Source organism: Peromyscus leucopus, chromosome 13 (genome assembly GCF_004664715.2).
Source record: "Peromyscus leucopus breed LL Stock chromosome 13, UCI_PerLeu_2.1, whole genome shotgun sequence".
In the NCBI taxonomy this organism is placed as follows: Eukaryota; Metazoa; Chordata; class Mammalia; order Rodentia; family Cricetidae; genus Peromyscus; species Peromyscus leucopus.
Window position 1 is genome coordinate 45,636,255 of NC_051074.1, and position 17,749 is coordinate 45,654,003.

The window sequence follows — 17,749 nt, forward strand, 5'->3', positions numbered from 1 at the left end:
TCTCTGTAGTTTTGGTTGCCTGTCCTGGATCTCGCTCTGTAGACCAGGCTGGACTTGAACTCACAGAGATCTTCCTGCCTCTGCCTCTGGAGTACTGGTATTAAAGGCGTGCGCCGCCACCACCTGGCTGATGCTTTTTTCAGGATATGGAGAAAGGAAATTTTCCTTACTCTGCCTTAAATGGCAACTATACAGGGAAAGTCTATCTAAAGTCTGTATTTTCTGTGAATATATTTATGGAAATAGAAGTGGCCTTATTTTATTAGCTTCTCGTTAGGATTTTATTTTTAAAGGAAATGAAGACTCTAGCGTACTTTTAAATACGATGCATGGCTTTAAAAGATATGCCACTTAAAAATATCATTCCTTAATTTATTCGTATTCCCCCCTTCTATCTATCTGCCTGCCTGCCTGTCTGTCTGTCTGTCTCTCTCTCTGTCTGTATTACTAACTCTTTTTATTGGTGTGATAAAATACCCTCACAAAACCCCCTGAGGGGAGAGAGGGGTTGAGTTTGGCTCACAGCTTGAGGATATCACCCGTCGGAGTGGGGCTGTCCTGGCTGCAGGAGCCTGAGTGGGCGGTCAGGGGTCAGGTTGGACCTGAGGTTAGAAACCGTGGCATGAAGGATCCTGCTGCTCAGATGATGGCCTCCTCTGTGGGCAGTCCAGGACCCAAGCCCGGGGGAATGATACCACCTTCCTTTGGAGGGAGTCTTCCACCTCAGTTTACCCAGTTGAGACAGTCTCTCACAGGCATGCCCCAAGGCTGACGTAATACAAATAACGCCTCACAGTTACACCAGGAAGCTTGTGTCTTCCCAGATTTTGTCAAGTTGATAATCAGAATTGGCCATCATAGAAATTGAACTGAGGGCTGTATACATGTTGGACAAGCAATTTGCCACTGACCACCATCCCTAGCTACTTTTTAAACAACGACACCAACAAAGTAGCAATGCAGAATGATTCACTTGCATAGAAGAAGAATTAACATATCATGCCTTAAGAATCTTGCTTGTGAAATAAAAGTGTTTTTCTGAATGGAATTCTATCTTTAAGAAAAAATAAGCCAGGCGGTGATGACACACACCTTTAATCCCAGCACTCGGGAGGCAGAGGCAGGTGGATCTCTGTGAGTTTGAGGCCAGCCTGGTCTACAAAGAGAGTTCCAGGACAGGCTCCAAAGCTACACAGAGAAACCCTGTCTCAAAAAACCAAAAACTAAACAAACAAACAAACAAAAAAAGAAAAAGAAAGAAAGAAAAATAAAAATAGAGATGCTTCTTTTTAGTGGGTTATATATGAATTTCCTCAGATAGACACAGTAGCAGTTACAATTTAAACAATGTCTTCCTCCATATGTCTCCCTTCACTGTTCTCATCTCCTTCTCATCACCTCTTGCCTCTCCTTCACTCTTCCTTATCATCTTAGAAAATATTTTTCCTCTTAATGGTATATTCAGGGGGCTGGAGAGACGGCTCAGAGGTTGAGAGCACTGGCTGCTTTTCCAGAGGTCCCGAGTTCAATTCCCAGCAACCATATGATGGCTCACAACCATCTATGAGATTTGGTGCCTTCTCCTGGCATATAGGCACACATGCCAGAACATTGTATACATAATAAATAAATAAATCTTAAAAAAAAAAACAGTATATTCAGTTTATAGAAATTGCCCAAGGAAGTTTTTGATAAATACACATAAACACTGGCTTTAGTTCTGAGTATGAGAGTAGGAATGTTATAGGCTTCTAAAAAGTTTTCCTAATTTTTTACCTGCATATCTTTGTATAGTTAGAGAAAGTATCAAACAAATGCCTACTCACACTGTTAGCTGGATACATTTGAATGTCCCACTCTAACACGCCTAAGTGGCGGTATCCCATGGGTTTCTAATCCTTATTGAGGAACATGAACGTTTTCTTGCCGTTTCACTAAGAACAGAGGTTCCTACGTAGGTATAACTTGCTAATTCTAGAGTTATCACCCAGCTTAGAAGCTTTACTTGCTGTAATTTATAACTTTATGATAAACTCACAATCAATCAAGGGTTTTTCTCTCTGAGAGAGAACCTAAACATGGACTTGTTTTTGTTTTTTTTGTTTTTTCCAAATAAATCCTTTGACTTAGACTTCGGTGTGTCCTTTCAGAACTCCTTCAGGTGGGCCTTGGGCACAGTAGAGCTCCCTTTGTAGATCCTGTGTCGTCATGAAATAGAAGCGAGGCTTTGCATTCTGCTCGCCCAGAGGTTATCATCCGTGGGGTTTGTCCTGTGCATTTTTGATTTGGCAGCGGTCATCCATCCTATTTATAAGAGGGCTTTGTGGGCGAAATGATAATGGATGTTTATAGCTGTGTGCTTAAGCGCTTGTAGCGGCTGCTGGGATTCTAGGCATGCCTCGGTTCAGTGTCTGTGTGGCTCAGTTTATGTTCTAAGAAAGGCATGCCAAGAGAAGAGAAGTCAAGGTCTTAGGGTGCCATAAGCTGGGGTGTCTGCTGTCTTGGAGTCCATTGCTTTAAGTCAGTAGCAAGAAAAACCTGGGAACCGATGACTTACAGTTTCTACTTTCAGCTCGGGAGACTTGAACTCCTTTAAGAAATACTAATCACCATCCTTGCCTGACTTTCCAGTTCAAAAAGTATGCGAATCTTTTACCTAGAAAGCTTTCTTTCCCCCAAAGATGTGGGAAATCCTGATTGCACAAAAGCCAATCACACCTTAGACAGTATATGGCTATAGTATATACAGACTTTGATTTAAGAATTAATCATCCAACTTGTGATTCTTATAACTGCCCCAGATTAAGCTCCATTTAGTGTGGGGGTGGGGGAGGTGGAGAAAGTGATAGATAAGTTATTGAGTCTTGGCTTTATAGGTAAAGGGGGTGTTTTGTTCCCTTTTTACAATTTGTAGATAGCTAATTCTTGGCATGTGAGTTGGTTTTAGTTTTATTAAGTTTCGCTTTAGACACTTGAAGATATCTTTAGCCATTCTGGATGGAGGAGGTGAGACAGAAAACTTCAGTGCAGTTAAACATTTCTCTACTGCCTTTCTCTGTTAATCTTAGTAGAGTCAATTTAATTAGTAACTTATGAAAGGTCTGCTGGTCTGTCATTACATATCCTGGTAGAACTCCTTTAATGTGAAAATAAATACCCAACCCAGCTCAAAAATGTCTGAAGCGTTGGGATTGCCTGGGTAGGCTGGAATGCTAGGAAAGTCTTCAGAGGATGCGAGTGCTTGGTTTTGTAGAGGACAACAAAATCTTCCCGGGGTTGGGGGTGGGCTTTATATATCTCAGAAAGAACCGGGAGCCCTAATTCCCTTTCTAATGTGGTTCATCCCGTAGGTAAATATTAAATGAGGGCCTACTTATCTGCAAGGTACCCTGGGAAATGGGGAAAAGTGTAAATTCAAAGTTGGTCATATGTCGAGAAATTAGCACATTTTGTCTTAGAAATTAAATAATTGAAGCCCCAATTTTATAGGTCTTAAATTTTCCTGCCATGAAAAGTCTGGGGCTTCAATCACTAGCTCTACAGGACTGGGACAATGAAAGTATTGTGACCTAATAAAAGTTCGCTTGCCAAAGAGGCGAGACACCTACATTCTTGTTCCAGTCGGACAATTATCTGTTATGCCACCAGTAAATGGTAATCATTAATTAGCAAATGCATCAGCCTCTCTAAATCTCCTTTTTTTTTTTTTTTTTTTGTTTAAGTCTGCAAAGCAGTAATATCTGTCCCCCTGGGCTCCAGAGGGCTGAAGGGGAAGGGGAAAGGGTGAGAACAGATAGATGGCTGCTACCGTAGCTGTCTAAAGGGAGTCCTAAGGCTGGGTGCTTGTAGTGATGACATTAAAAGAAATGTCTGGAAATGAGTAATTTTTTTTCCCCTTAAGGTCAGGGGATTTCAACTTTCTGGGGAGACTAAAAGATAAGAAACTAAGATGCTCCGTGTACTTCTAAACATAGACTTTTCAAGTTGTTATATATGCTCAGTTTTATAAAATTAAGTTATTGTTCCTGGGTTGTTTTGAGTTGTAATATCTTATCTTAATGGCTTTTCGGATACCAACCTAGTGTGAATGCAGTACTGGAAAAACCAGTTATTTGTAAGGAGCTCTTACTGCTTAGAGTTCCTTAACTAAACAATTAGTAATTATCTGGAAAGATGGAATTTGAAAATTTTACCATGTTTATATGAATTCAACTCTCTTCTAATTTATCTAGGGCTTATGTGGATGCTCGGGTTCAGCCAATCTACGGTGGTACCAACGAAATAATGAGAGAGCTGATCGCAAGACAGATCGTCAGTGACAGCTAGACATCTGTCTGCACCCTGGAATCCTATTATATACAGCTAATCTGGATTCAAATCTACTTGAGATAAAATGTAACCTGGAAAGGGGGGAAAGAGTCAAGCTGTTTTTATGTATGATTGTTACAGAGGAAGAAATAAAACACAAAGAGTAACACAGGAAAAAGAAAAAAATTTGAACCCAAAGAGTCTAAAGTTATGCTGTAAAAGGTTTAACCTTTTTTTTATACAGTGAATATTGAAGATTTTCTAACTTGAGAGCCTTAATGTCTTACTTGTCTTTCAAATTCTGAAGAGTATAAATTGCTTTGATCCTTAAAGTTGAGGCAGAAATAATTTTATATTCTTGTAACATTAATAATACTTACAGACTTTGAAAGGGCAAGATAATTGTAACTCTAGAGAGTCATTTCAGCTACTTTTTGTTCCAAATTCCCTAGAACATTGGTTTCTACCATCTTACCACCAACCCTGTGCTTTTTACGTAATGAATGGAACCCTTTCTTCAGAAAAGAACGAACTGTGGACTGTACACTTAGAGGCAATTATGTATCCATTAAAAATAAAGTAAAACTTTAAAACAAATCATGTGTTGAATGTGTATGAGGCACTGAAAAATGAGAATGTGTTCTGATGTGATTGCATAGTTTCTTAGGTGAGATATGTGAGCTTTCAACAGATCCCATTCAGTTTAATTTAAATATTAACTCAACATCCTTAAATTAAAAATGTTTGGTAGGTACCAAAGCAAAGCCTTTTATTTTCAACAGTGTGATTTATTTATATTTACTAAATATTGTGTATCTTCTATAAACTAGGCTGTTAAAAATGTTGGAAAGCAAGCATGCAGTAATCCTCCTATGAACTAGCCGTAATAGAATTTAAATATTTCAGCCAAGCTAAGTATAATAGAAGTAAGCCTTTAAAACATGAGTGTAGGGCTGGAGAGAAAATTCAGTGGTTAAGAGCACTGGCTGTTCTTCCAAAGGTCTTAAAGTTCAATTCCCAGCAACCACATGGTATCTCACAACCATCTATAATGGGATCTGAAGCTCTCTCTGGCATGCATGCAGATGGTGTACTCATACCTAACAAAATATATAAACAAATAAAATTTTAAAAAAATATAAGTGGGAAAATCGTATTTGAGACTTACATAATTATTATGAAAAATAAAGTCATTAGTTTATAAACTGACATTTTAGTAGTTTGATTCTTCTGGCACATAGTGATAACAGTGAAAAGATTTAAAATGAAAATACATTCTTGTTCGACTTCCAGAAACATAAACACTACTTTATTCCCACAAATGGGTATAGCAGATGAGAGGTGGGATCTTTTGATATTCCTTTCTTCATAATTCACAGCTTTAGTTTCTTGAACAGAACTTGGCATGGTTGCCAGATTAGGTCCTTTTTATATGCACTTATTAACATAAGAAGGGTTCAAATTGTTTTATTTATTTTTTGAGAAAACTCACTATGTAGTCTTGGCTGGTCTGGAAAAGCTGTATAGACCAGGCTGGCCTGGAACTCATGGTGATCTGCTTGCCCTGCCTCTCCTTCCAAGTGCAGGAATTAAAGGCATGTGCCACTAACCCAGGCTCAAATTCTTTTTTAAAAATGAGAATTTGTTTTTAATTATGGCTATGCGTGTGTGAATATGTGCATGCTAGTGCAGGTACCCACAGAGACCAGAATAGGGTACTGGATCCTCTGGAACTAAAGTTATAGGCAGTTGTGAGCTGCCCAGGATGGGTGCTGGGAATTGAACTCTGGGCCTGTGCAGAAACAGCAAGCACTCAACCACTGAGCCATCCTTCCAGTCCCTAAAGTAAATTCTTATTACATTTGCAACTTGGACCTTCCTCCTGCAAGAGGAGCTTTAAAGGAGTTGCTAGACTCTCCCTTACCCCTTTGGCTTCTTCAAGTCTACAATGCGGAGGAAGACAGCCCTGGATTTGAATGCATATTCTTCCTTTAGAACTTAGAATTTATAACCTTATTTTTAAAAGAATCAGAATGTGCTCTTCAGTTTTGCATTTGGCGTTCATGTCTTAAATAGCTATTCTTTGTGCTCTGTTTGTGTGGCTTCGGGAGTAGTGTCCCCTAGGGAGGAAATTTATCATCCAAATCCCACGCAGTGCTGAGTGTTCAAGAAACAATAAATAATAACAACGCTCAAAAGAGCAAGCTGGGCAAGCAGAAGGAAGCACTGCTTTGTAAATATTAATGAGAATTTAAAGGCTTGGTTAATTTTGTTTGAAGGCTGCGATTTGTAGGATCAAAAAATTACTGCTTTAAAATTCCCCTTTTCCCTTTACTTCCTGATGGTGTCATTGAAAACTGCTTTGAGTTGCTGTTTTAAAATCTGACTGCAAATCTTTACTAACCTAGTAATCTCAGTAGTTTATTGCTGAAAGCACACGATTTCTAGATTTTTTTTTCCATGTCAGTATTATTTTTAGCACATGCAGCATCTATTTATTTGGAGTCATTGGAAAAATTTGACATTGAGATTGAAATCAACTGCAGGTCTGTGTCTCTTGCTTTATAATACATGTTGAAAAAATACTATCTTTCAAATGTTTGTTTTCCAGAAAGATTTCTGGAGAGCTACAAATATACTAAAAATAGCATAGTATAACTAACCTCCAGTTTAGATTTTCAGTCGTTATCATAGACATTTTCCCCCTCGAGTCTTTTGAGGCAAGTCCCAGATTTAATGTCATTTTATACACATATGTACTCCAGAATTCATATGTAACAGATGAAATTGCTTTGTTTTTTTACATCTAGCCAGAATGCTATTCTCATACTGCAGAAACTTCAATTTAGCGTGTAATTCTAGGATTATTTATAAATGTCTCCTGATTATATAAAAAATGCCTTTTTTGTTGTTGTTGGTTTGTTTAAATTGGGATCTAAGCAAGACCTACAAATTCTATTTTGAGAGTTGAAGCGGTTAAGAACAGGTATTGTCTCCCAGAGGACCAGTTACATACATCCTCAGCATCCAAATCAGGTGGTTCACAACCGCCTGTAACTCCAGGGGATCCTACACCACCATCTGGCCTACACTGGCACGCCATGCATATAAAACACACACACACACACACACACACACACACACACACACACACACACACCCCGACAAAAAAAAAAAACAGCTTTGGTTGTATCAACCCTTAAATTTCTTGTATTGGAGTTACCCTATCTTTTTTTTTCTCCTTATCTCTTTTAAAATAATGTATATTTTTTCCTTTGATTGTATGTACTGTAAAATTGCTTTTTGCAGCTCTCCGGATTTTAGCATATATAGATTTATTTCAGTTCTCATAGATTAATGCAGCTCTAACTACAACCAGGATACAGAACAGTTTTGCACCCCCCCAAAATGTCCCTTGACCTCTTTATGGTCATAGCTTCCCATACGTTCAGCCCCTGGCACCCCCTGATCTGATCTTTGTCATCATGGTTCTGTCATTTTGAGACAATGATAGAAACGGAACTATACGGCACATAACCTTTTGAAAACATCCCTGTCTTAGAAAACTGCACTTAAGATTCATCCATTTTGCATGAATCAATAGCTTTCTCCTCTTTGGTGTTAAGCAGTATCTCTGTATGGTATACCACAGTTGATTTATTATTCATTCCCCTTTGCAAGGAGAGCTTGGTCCAGGTTAAAGTTAAATCTAGCTTCTTGTTAAGGTTAAATTCCCAGGATGGAGCTGTTGAATTGCATGTATAAAAATACTGCAAACTCTTTTTTCCAGAGATCTGTACCATTTACCTTCTAACCATCCACTTAAGAGTTCCAATTGCTCTAAATATTCACCTTTTTATATTAGCTATGATAAAAGGCATTTACTGATGTCTCATTAAACTTTTTGATTAATTTTAATATTATGCACATGAATGTTTTGTCTGCATGTGTATTTGTGTACCATGTGTGTGCCTGGTGGGCATGGGGCCCTGAAGAGGTCATTCGATTTCCTAGAACTGGAGTTACAGATGGTTGTGAGCTGCCATGAGGGTGCTGGGAACCGAACCTGGTTTCTCTGAAAGAGCAACAACTGCTGTTAACCACTGAACCATCTCTTCAGCCCCTCGATGTCTCATGGTTTTATTTTGTTGCTGTTGTTGTTGGTTTTTTTTTTTTTTTTTTTTCTGAGACAGGGTTTCTCCATGTAGTTTTGGTATCTCTCCTGGTTCTCGCTCTGTTGACCAGGCTGGCCTTAAACTCACAGAGATCAGTCTGGCTCTGCCTCCGAGTGCTGGGATTAAAGGCATGAGCCTCCGCTGCCCAGCTAGGAAGCTTTTCTTATGCTTATCTTCTACCTGTTTCCTTTGATGAGTTCTCTCAAGTCTTTTACCCATTTTGGTGGGGAAGGTTGTTTTCTTAATGTTGAGCTTGGAGAGTTTCTCTGTTTTAGGTTTTGTGAAACACAGGGCAAAGCCAGGAGCTCTCTCTCTGTGTCTCTCTCTGTCTCTCTCTTTCTCAGTGTGTGTGTGTGTGTGTGTGTGTGTGTGTGTGTGTTAGTAGTGGGTGTTTTTAGATTCAGATTGTTGCTAGCATAGAAAGTAGAGTAGCTAAAAGTGCCACTTCCAAGTGTCCTTCATGCAGAGTGAAGTGAAACAGATGACCCTGTTGCTAAAGAGCCCATTCCCTGATGCTGCTAAGCACTTTCCAGGTATGCCTTAAGGGTGATGAGGCAAAATGTCCTCAGAAGCTCTAGTGAGACAATGAGAAACTATTCCCAGGGTAGTCTACTTGATGCATAGGCAAGCCCTGGAGGACTGGCCGGGTAGCAGGACCTCACAAGCTTCCCTTGTTTTGTTCCAGGGGACCCTCAGTTCATTTTGCTGATCCAGGTGCTGCTCAAGCCTGGCTTGTGTGGCTTGTGTGGAAACATGCAAGGTCTCTGAGCCTGGGCTCATGCTGTTGCCTGTAGATGATTCCCCTGTCAGATGTGTGATTTCTAGGTAGTCTTTTCATTTTCCACCATTTATTTCACACTAACTGTTCTTAATGTTTGCTTTCTGATCATTTCTTTTCTTTCATGCATCCTATATTTGCTATCATGTCTAGAAACTCTTTACTGAAAACCTAGGCCATTCCACTTTTCTATATTTTCCTTAGAATTTTTTTATTTTTGTATTATTCATTTAGATCTACACTCATTCAATAATTGTATATAAGGCTGTGAGCTTTTTCTTTTAACATTTTTTTTCAGCCTATGTTTAAGTGTTCCAGTGTTAACTGTGGAAAGGGTATCTTTAATGATTGAACTGCCTTTTGCACCCTGGTTAGAAACCACCTGACCGTGGTTATCTGGGTCCATTTGTGAGCCCTGTCCTGTGGCAGTCATCTATGACTATAATTCCTTTGCTGCTGTCCCAAGTTGCGTAGCTTTTAGAAAGATTGAAAAGTAGATGGTGGAATTTCCCTAGCTTTGTTCTTTTTCAAAATTGGCTTGGCTACTCTTTTTTTTCAACCCTATATGTATTTTTAATGAATTTGTCTATATCCATAAAAATAATCCTGTGGAGCTTTTGTTTGGGATGATTTAGATCTCCAGATCAGTGTAAAGAGAAGCGTCATCTGCTGGGATCTTCCAGGGCATGTCTAAGGGGTCTGTTCACTCAGACTTTATTTATTCCACTGCCTTTACATTTCATCACTAAAGTGTCATGGACATGCTTTGTTATACTAGTATGCAAACACCCATTTTGGAGCACCTGAAAATTGCATTGCTGTTTAATTCTGGTCTATAAGTATTTATTACCAAGATAATTATTTATCTTGTGGCCTATGACTTGTTGAACTTAATCCTAGGAGTTACTTTGTGTAGATTTCTTTGAATTTCCTATATAAACAATGTTATCCAGGAATCAGAAGTTACTTTTCTTTTTCTCCCTGACTTGTATTATCTTTCATTTCTTCATTCCCCCATCATTTTTTTTTATTTAAATAATGATAGAACTTCTCCCTACAACAGTGAGCAAGAATAAAGTGAAGAGTCAATAGCAACTAACTTTTCATCCTTGTCCCAGTTGGCTGTGAAAGTCCAAGATTAAGATACCCGTGTCTGGTCTTTGCTCTCAAAATGGTACCTTGAACACTGTGTCCTGGGGTGGGGATTAACACTGCATCCTACATGGCAGAAGGCCAAAGGATAACCAGCTGGTTCTCCCAAGTCCTTTGTAATAACACTAGCCCGTCGTGAGGGCAGAGCTCTTGTGGCTTCATCACTTTGTAGTGGCCTCGTCTCTTCATGTTGTTGTTTCGGCAATGACATGTCAGCATGGATTTGGGGTACAACACATTCAAACTGTAGTTCTAGAATGCACTGAATAGCTAACCATCCTTATATCCATGAGTTTGACTCTGCTTGGTTATTATGTTTTATCCCTTTTACATATTCTTTGACAACGTGAGAATTGTGCTGGTTTACAAGGGAGAGGGAGTTGTATGGTTTTTTGGTTTGTAATTTTCTTTTTGTATTGTGCCTTTTCTCCCCCCTGTATGTATATTACCTTTTTTGGTTTTTATCAAGGTAATACTGTTACCAAAATGAGTTAGGTCTCATTTTCTCCAATTCTTCATAAAGTTGATTTGTTAGGAACCAAAATATTAATTCATATTTTGTAGACTATCCACCATTATTGATTTGCCTCATTGATTTTTCATGATGGTTTCTGTTTATTATTCCATCTTCTCTAGTTCCTGTAAACCGAAAGATGGAGAGGCTTAGTTCGGTTTGGGTTCAGTTCTTTCCCCAGGTACTTAATAAGCTGCACTGTAGATACTCGTATCGTATCAGCTCATCAGACACACATGACGTTTCTCAGTCGCAGTGATCCTGAAGTTGATCAGGGGATTCAGATAGGATTAATATGATATGTGCATAGAGTATCCTATGGGCCCTGACCAGTGACCTTATCACCTGTCACAACACCCTGCAGCCTCACGACCTGCACGTCCCCCCTCACCTGCCCATCCTGCACATCCTGCACCCCTTCCCTCCTTCCTGCCCCCTCCCCCTCCCATGCTATATAAGCCTTGCTGAGGAAAATAAAATTTGCAGCTTGATCAGAACCCTGTCTTGCTGTCTTCCCTCGTGTCTCCCCCGTCCCTTTTATCGTGTCTCCCCCATCCCTTTCATTCTCTCCCTCAGGTGGGTCACCCCTGTTGACACCCCCCACCCCCCCCCCACCCCCGCTGGCTGGGGCAAGCAGGTCATAGGCAGGTGTGGCAGCTGTCACACTAGGGGCAGCATTTCAAGGTCAAAGCTGGAGCAGCTACCCACTACATCTCCCCCCTTTTGTCTAAATAAGGAAGTTCTAACTAAATACAAAACTATATACAATAGGAGCAAGTATCAAATATTGTCCAGGAGGTATTTCTGTCCAATCCTGGAACACTCTAGTAGGCAGTCAACTCCATAGCTTCCCTTTGGAAACTAGACGAGATTTGTCCAGTAAACTTCGTGGTTAAGGGCTGTGTTCACCCTGCTCAGTACAAATTCCTTTCCCCTTTGTGTGTCACTCAAGTTACTTCTCAGTAAATCTCTGAAAGGTCGGTTTCTCAGCTTCTGACTTCTGTGAGGCCCAAAGGACACACAGACCAAACATTAGAAAATTCTTATAAAATGCAGTTAATGAATACAAAAGGAGTAAGAAAAGAGTTAAAGACTAGTCCGAGGTACATCGAGTGTCCAGGGCCAGCCTTTAAAAGCCAAGGGGGAGGGGAACCCCTTACAACATTGCCCCTGCTTTTCTAATTATGGAACATGTCAGACACATTAAAAAGTACAGAGCAGCATTTAATAAACGACATGTGTGTCACCTATCTTTGCCAATTATCAGCTGGACCGATTTTATATTCCCCACTCTCAGAGATTACTTAAAAATAGATACCAGATGTCAGGTAATTCTGAGGAATAGTGTCATGACTCATTATTTATGAAAGTACCTTCCATCTGGCATGACAGCAGCCCCTCTACTGTCCCACAGTACCCGTACTGGAGCCACATCTCGGTCCCGGAGTCCAGCTTCAAGATCCTACGAGCCGCTCACTTTTTTTTTTTTTTTTTTTTTTTTCCATTTCAGGAAAGCCCCTGGAAATTGTCTTATTACCAAAAACTATACTCCTGCAGGAGTATTTTCCTTTAAGCTAAACCCATTACGAATTTACCTTACCATCTTGCAAAGTAAGTTATGTTCCATTTTACAGTGGATTATTTTAGAATATTTTCTCTTGCCAAAAACAAAGCCCAAATCAAATTTCACTTAAATAAGGATGGGCTCACAAAACTGGACAGAGGGAGGGCAGGCTCAACGCTGTGTGAACAGCTTCACTTAGTCAAGAATCCACTTTTACCACTTGGGAGACCATTGTCCAACCAAAAAGTATTTTCTCCTAAAAATCAAGGCCTATGTTGTTGGAGGAGAAAATGTATTTGGACTACCGTACTTGCAACTCCTAGGCTCCCTTCTTACTATATATAGTTACATGATAAATGTGTACAGGTTTTGCTAGAACTTAAGGAGAGACACGTTGAAGGCTCTTTCAGGTACCTGGGAAATGAACAGTAATGATGGGAAACTGGTGGGCATCTGGAACCATGAGCACTTTGAGAACAGATAAGGATAGCAGAAGCTGGACTCATGATGGGTCAGTGGTGCTATTATTTTAGCTCCGGAGCTCTTAGTACATTTCATTGGCTCTTAAAATGGACCGTTTGCTTATGTATTAAGGAAACAGGCCTAGAGCGGAGGCCTGTGGTTCCAGCCACTCAGGAGGCTGAGAGAGGAGAATGGCAAGTTCACCGTCTGCCTGGGTGACAACGGAAGTTCATGGCCATCCTGGGAAACTTAGAGCCCATCTCAAAGAAAATACAATAATAAAACAGAATGGAAAGAAAAGAGGGTGAGGAGGAGCTCAAGTAGTGTATTTCCCTAGCATGCACGACGTTCTAGGTTTAATTAATCCCTAGAGTACTGCTACTCCCCATCCCCTCACTCCCCAAGAAAACTATTGCTTTTAAACCATTGTTTTTTATTCTAAGGACTGAACACAGGGCTGGTACATGCTAGGCATGCACTCTACCACTTAGCTGGACCCAGTCTCTTGGGCTTTCTGATGTACACAACCTATCCTTTCCTAATACAGTCCACTTAAGGACTAGAAACTCCTTGAGATTTGTGTCCATTTTCATCAAGGAGGGTGTAGTGAAGTACAATATGTGTTACTATATTTAAATGTTTGGATGAAATTTGCACTCATTCTACCAGGTTCAAGATACAAAACGTTTTCCAAAGCCTTCTTACCGACCCCAGTCAGTCCCATTCCACCCCGTCCCCCAGCTCAGCAACTGTTGGTCTGCTTTCTGTCACTCTGGGTCACACGTGTCTTTCCAAAGCCTTACATAAATGGGATCGTGCAATATTTACTCTCTTTGGTGTCTGGTTTATTTCACTCAGCATTCTGTTTAGGATGCATCCATGGATGAAAATGTAATAATGAAATCCATTGTTTTGTATGCTCACTTAAGAAAAAAAAAGACTCTGAAGATCTGGGAGGAGTTGGGGGAGGTGAAAAATATGATAAAATACATTTTATGAAAAAAAAACTTTAAAAAGCGCTTATGGTTATTCCACAGTGGCATTCCACAATAGCATATATGGATACCCCACAATTTGCTTATCCTTTTACAGATGATATATTTTAGGGTTGTTTCCAATTTAGAGTCTACTGTAGATAAAAGTGGTGGATTCAGTTCTTTTTTATTCTTCTACCTCTGTGGGCCAGTATGGTCTTTTCTTGTACCCAGCCTGGTTCCTGTAGTTCTGTTGCACACCCCTAACCTTTTCATCTACAAATACTGGTTAGTCAGCCGGGCGGTGGTGACGTACACCTTTAATCCCAGCACTCGGGAGGCCGAGGCAGGCGGATCTCTGTGAGTTTGAGGCCAGCCTGGGCTACAGAGAGAGTTCCAGGACGGGCTCCAAAGCTACACAGAGAAACTGTCTTGAAAAACAAAAAACACAAAACACCCTAAAAATTCCCAAAATGTATACAGGACAGTAGGAGACAGTTGTTTCTGGCACAGAAACATGAAGAACAATAATAAACGCCATAAGCTTTCTGTTCTATGACAGTTGGGCAAGAAGGCTAGCTTTGGATCCAGTCAAGACTGCGTTTAAATCCAAGACTGACTACGTATTACTGTAAGTATCTTGATACCTGGATGGCACTGAGTTTAATCTTTTTTTTTTTTAAACACAGGAAATTAATTGAGAACTGCAGAATGTAAGAATGAAATGTTCTTCCATTCAACATTTGTTGGGAACCATGTCCTAAGCTCCGGGATTCAGTGTTGAGCAAAATAACCAGAGCTCATGGAGCTCATTTCTATTCCAGAGCAGGGAGAGAAAAATAAAAATCTGTGTTATGCTGGATGGTGAAGTGCTATAAAGACACACAGAGCGGGAAGGGAGACACAAAAGCCTGTGTTTGTAATCCATTCCTGGCCGCGTTGCTTGAAGCCAGGTGTGTCGATCTCTATCTCTGGCATTTATCACAGTGTCAGCTGGGCCATAAGTGCTGCCGTGGTGTTTCCTGAATGGAAGAAGGGACTGAGTGAATGCCGGTGTAGGAGTTTATCTCCTGAAATCACGGCAATACCGCTTACCTGGGCGTTTTTTTTTTTTTTTTCACAGGCCTCCAGTCAGGTCGTCGGAATTATGTCAGCAAGAACTGTGCCCTTCTCTTCTCCTTGCTCTGGCTCGATCTTTGGCTTTACACACTCCCCACCCCTCTCAAACCAGCAATAGATTTTTCTTGGAAACCAGAATTCTTTTTAATGTATCTTATAATAGATTAAGAGCACATGAATTCTTACAGAATTTTGCTAAATAAGTAAAATAGGAAACCATTTGACAAAGGACTTAGTCTATCAATTTTTAGCACTTTATATTCTATGGTGTCTGGAAAGCTGGCGTGTTATATTACATGCAACAGAAGCATATTTTTAGAACAGCATTTAGTGTCAAGGAACAATGTGCTTAATGTGTAGTTAAGTGATGGTTAACACCATTTCATACACTACAGCAGTTAGTTTATGAAATTATTAGTTACAAAACAGGCTACAGAAATGACTGAGTTTTCTTCCTTGCGTTTTTAAAAAGGATATTTCAAACCCATGCTATTAAATATCCTCTCATTCCATTACTTCTGAAGTACCATAAGTTGAGTATGAAGGGAAGAGAAAAATGTTACAGACATGATGGTTTCATAGACTGGAATATTTATATAAGGTCCACAAAATCTGGCAGACTGAGGCTAGCTAAAAGAATTAACCCTGAGTATTGGAAAAGAACCTACTTCCTACTATGTTTGATGACTGAATTAGGCAATATATTTAAGACCTTGTTGTGGTTTTTATCTGCATTTGGAAAAGCTTACTACACTTTGCACAGGCAGGAACTTTTACTCCCTTAACTCCTTTCTAACCATCACAAAATATGTTTTCAATACACATTTCATAGTTAACTTACAAGTATTTTGCTTTGATAATAATTACCTCACAGGAGATAACTGTACCTCAAGTAATTTTATAGCTGTACAACTGCCTCCATTTAAAATCTGAATTTTAAAATCTTGTCATTCATCAGTGTGCTGGAAATTGAACCCAGGGCACCCCTCACTAATGCTAGGCAAGTGCTCTTTTGCTGTGGTGCACCCCCAGACCTTGTCATTCAAGATTTAACAGTGTAATTGACAATGTGGTTTTCTCTTCTAATAGTATGATACATATTACCTCCCCTTAAGGATACTATTTCCTGAGTTACTGATGCCTTCCTCTCTCTTTTTGAAGTCTTTAAAATGAATGCCCAGTTGAATCCAAGATCCCAGAACTGCTCTAACACTTTTGACTTCTCAAACTGCTACTACCTCCACCATGCAATTTTGTTTTTGTTTTTAGATAGGGTCTTGGTATATAGCCATGGATGTCCTGGACCTCACCATGGAGAACAGGCTAGCCCACCTTGGCCTGGAATGCCCCAATCCAGGCCCCATCACATACTTTATTTAAATGCTTTACTCATTTTCTGTCTCTGTACTCAGGGACTATGGCAGCCCTTTAAATATGACAAATACCCAGTAGGTGTTTTATTTTTTCTCCAATACGCATTAGTTCATGATTTTTAATCCATTTTAATATTTCTTGAAATGTCTTCCCTTGACCCATGTTGAGTAATTATTGTTTTGAGTAATTTTTATAACTATTCTCCCCACTGAAAACAGTTTATCCTAAAAATTATTTCAGCTATGCGTGTTGATGTACTAGAAAGAGAAGTAGTGGTTAATTTTCCAATTCCGGTAATGTCTAAGTATTACTTCCTGATGACTTCAATTCTTCACACTTCTGCCATGGTCCTACCCCATGATCCCTTGCAAATAAATAATAAGGTAGAAATAATAATAAATCTGGATCTAAAATTTTAGTGCCTTTCACTCCCTAAAGCATTCCGACAAAAATCTGCTTAGCAAAGCTTCTACTCTTATTATCTAAGTAGCTATATTTAGGTTATCATTTTTTTTTTTTTAAGCCTCAAGTTCAAGCCTGGAGAAATGCCCGGGTGCGTTTAACGGTGAAGCTGCAAGCTGGGCCAGGTGCAAGACTCAAGCGATGTTTTTGTGTCTCTCCAGTCAACTGTTTCCATATAAAATCCCGCTTTTCTGCGCTACGGCAGAGGAGAGTTAACTGCAGCGCCCCTCGATCATAAACTAACTCAAACGTTATCCAAGGCAGAGTTGTCACTTATTTTAAGGTCCGGCAGAGTATGACTTGGGATCTGAGTCTCTCTTGCTACAAGCAAAGGCACCGAGGCTCCAAGGACCTCGGCAGTGGAGGAAAGCTGCTAACCCTCGGTCTGGCCGGGACAGCCGGGACGCCAAGGCTCGCAGCGGAGCAGAGAGGGACGCGCGGACTCGCCTGCCCCCTTCTCTCCCCTCCCCCCCACCCCCCACCTCCGCCCGCCCCGCGTTTTATTTTCGTCTCACGGACCCAGAGAAACCGCAGCGCGGAGGCGGGAAGCGGCCCGGCAGTCCGGCTGGCGCCGGTGTGGAGAGAGCGCCGAGGAGCGGCAGCAGCGGCGGCGGCGGCGGTGGAGCGGAGCGGAGCGGAAGGCACTCGGAGCCGGCTCAGCCGCCGCCGAGTTCGGCCCCGGCGCTCGGTCCGGCCGCTTTCCGAACGCTCCGGGGCGGCTTCCGCAGGCCCCGCCCCCGCCGGGGTTTCCCCGGCCGCCCGCCTCATTTGCATGGCGCGCCCCTCCCCCGCTGCCATTGGCCGGGCCGGGCCCCGCCCTCCCCCGCTCCCCCCTCCCTCCGCCTCCCGCTGCAGGGTTCCGTCCCC

The 17,749-nt window shown here is 40.9% G+C and overlaps 1 protein-coding gene across 1 annotated transcript in view; it reads left to right on the top strand.

Moving 5' to 3' along the window:
- The window catches only part of Acadl (acyl-CoA dehydrogenase long chain), a 34,608-nt gene extending 29,703 nt beyond the window's left edge, over positions 1 to 4,905 (top strand). The window contains exon 11 of the mRNA XM_028870056.2: positions 4,233 to 4,905. Within this exon, the coding sequence (XP_028725889.1) occupies positions 4,233 to 4,326 (94 nt within the window). The 3' untranslated portion in view covers positions 4,327 to 4,905. The remainder of the gene's footprint in view (positions 1 to 4,232) is intronic.
- Positions 4,906 to 17,749: the final 12,844 nt, after the last annotated feature.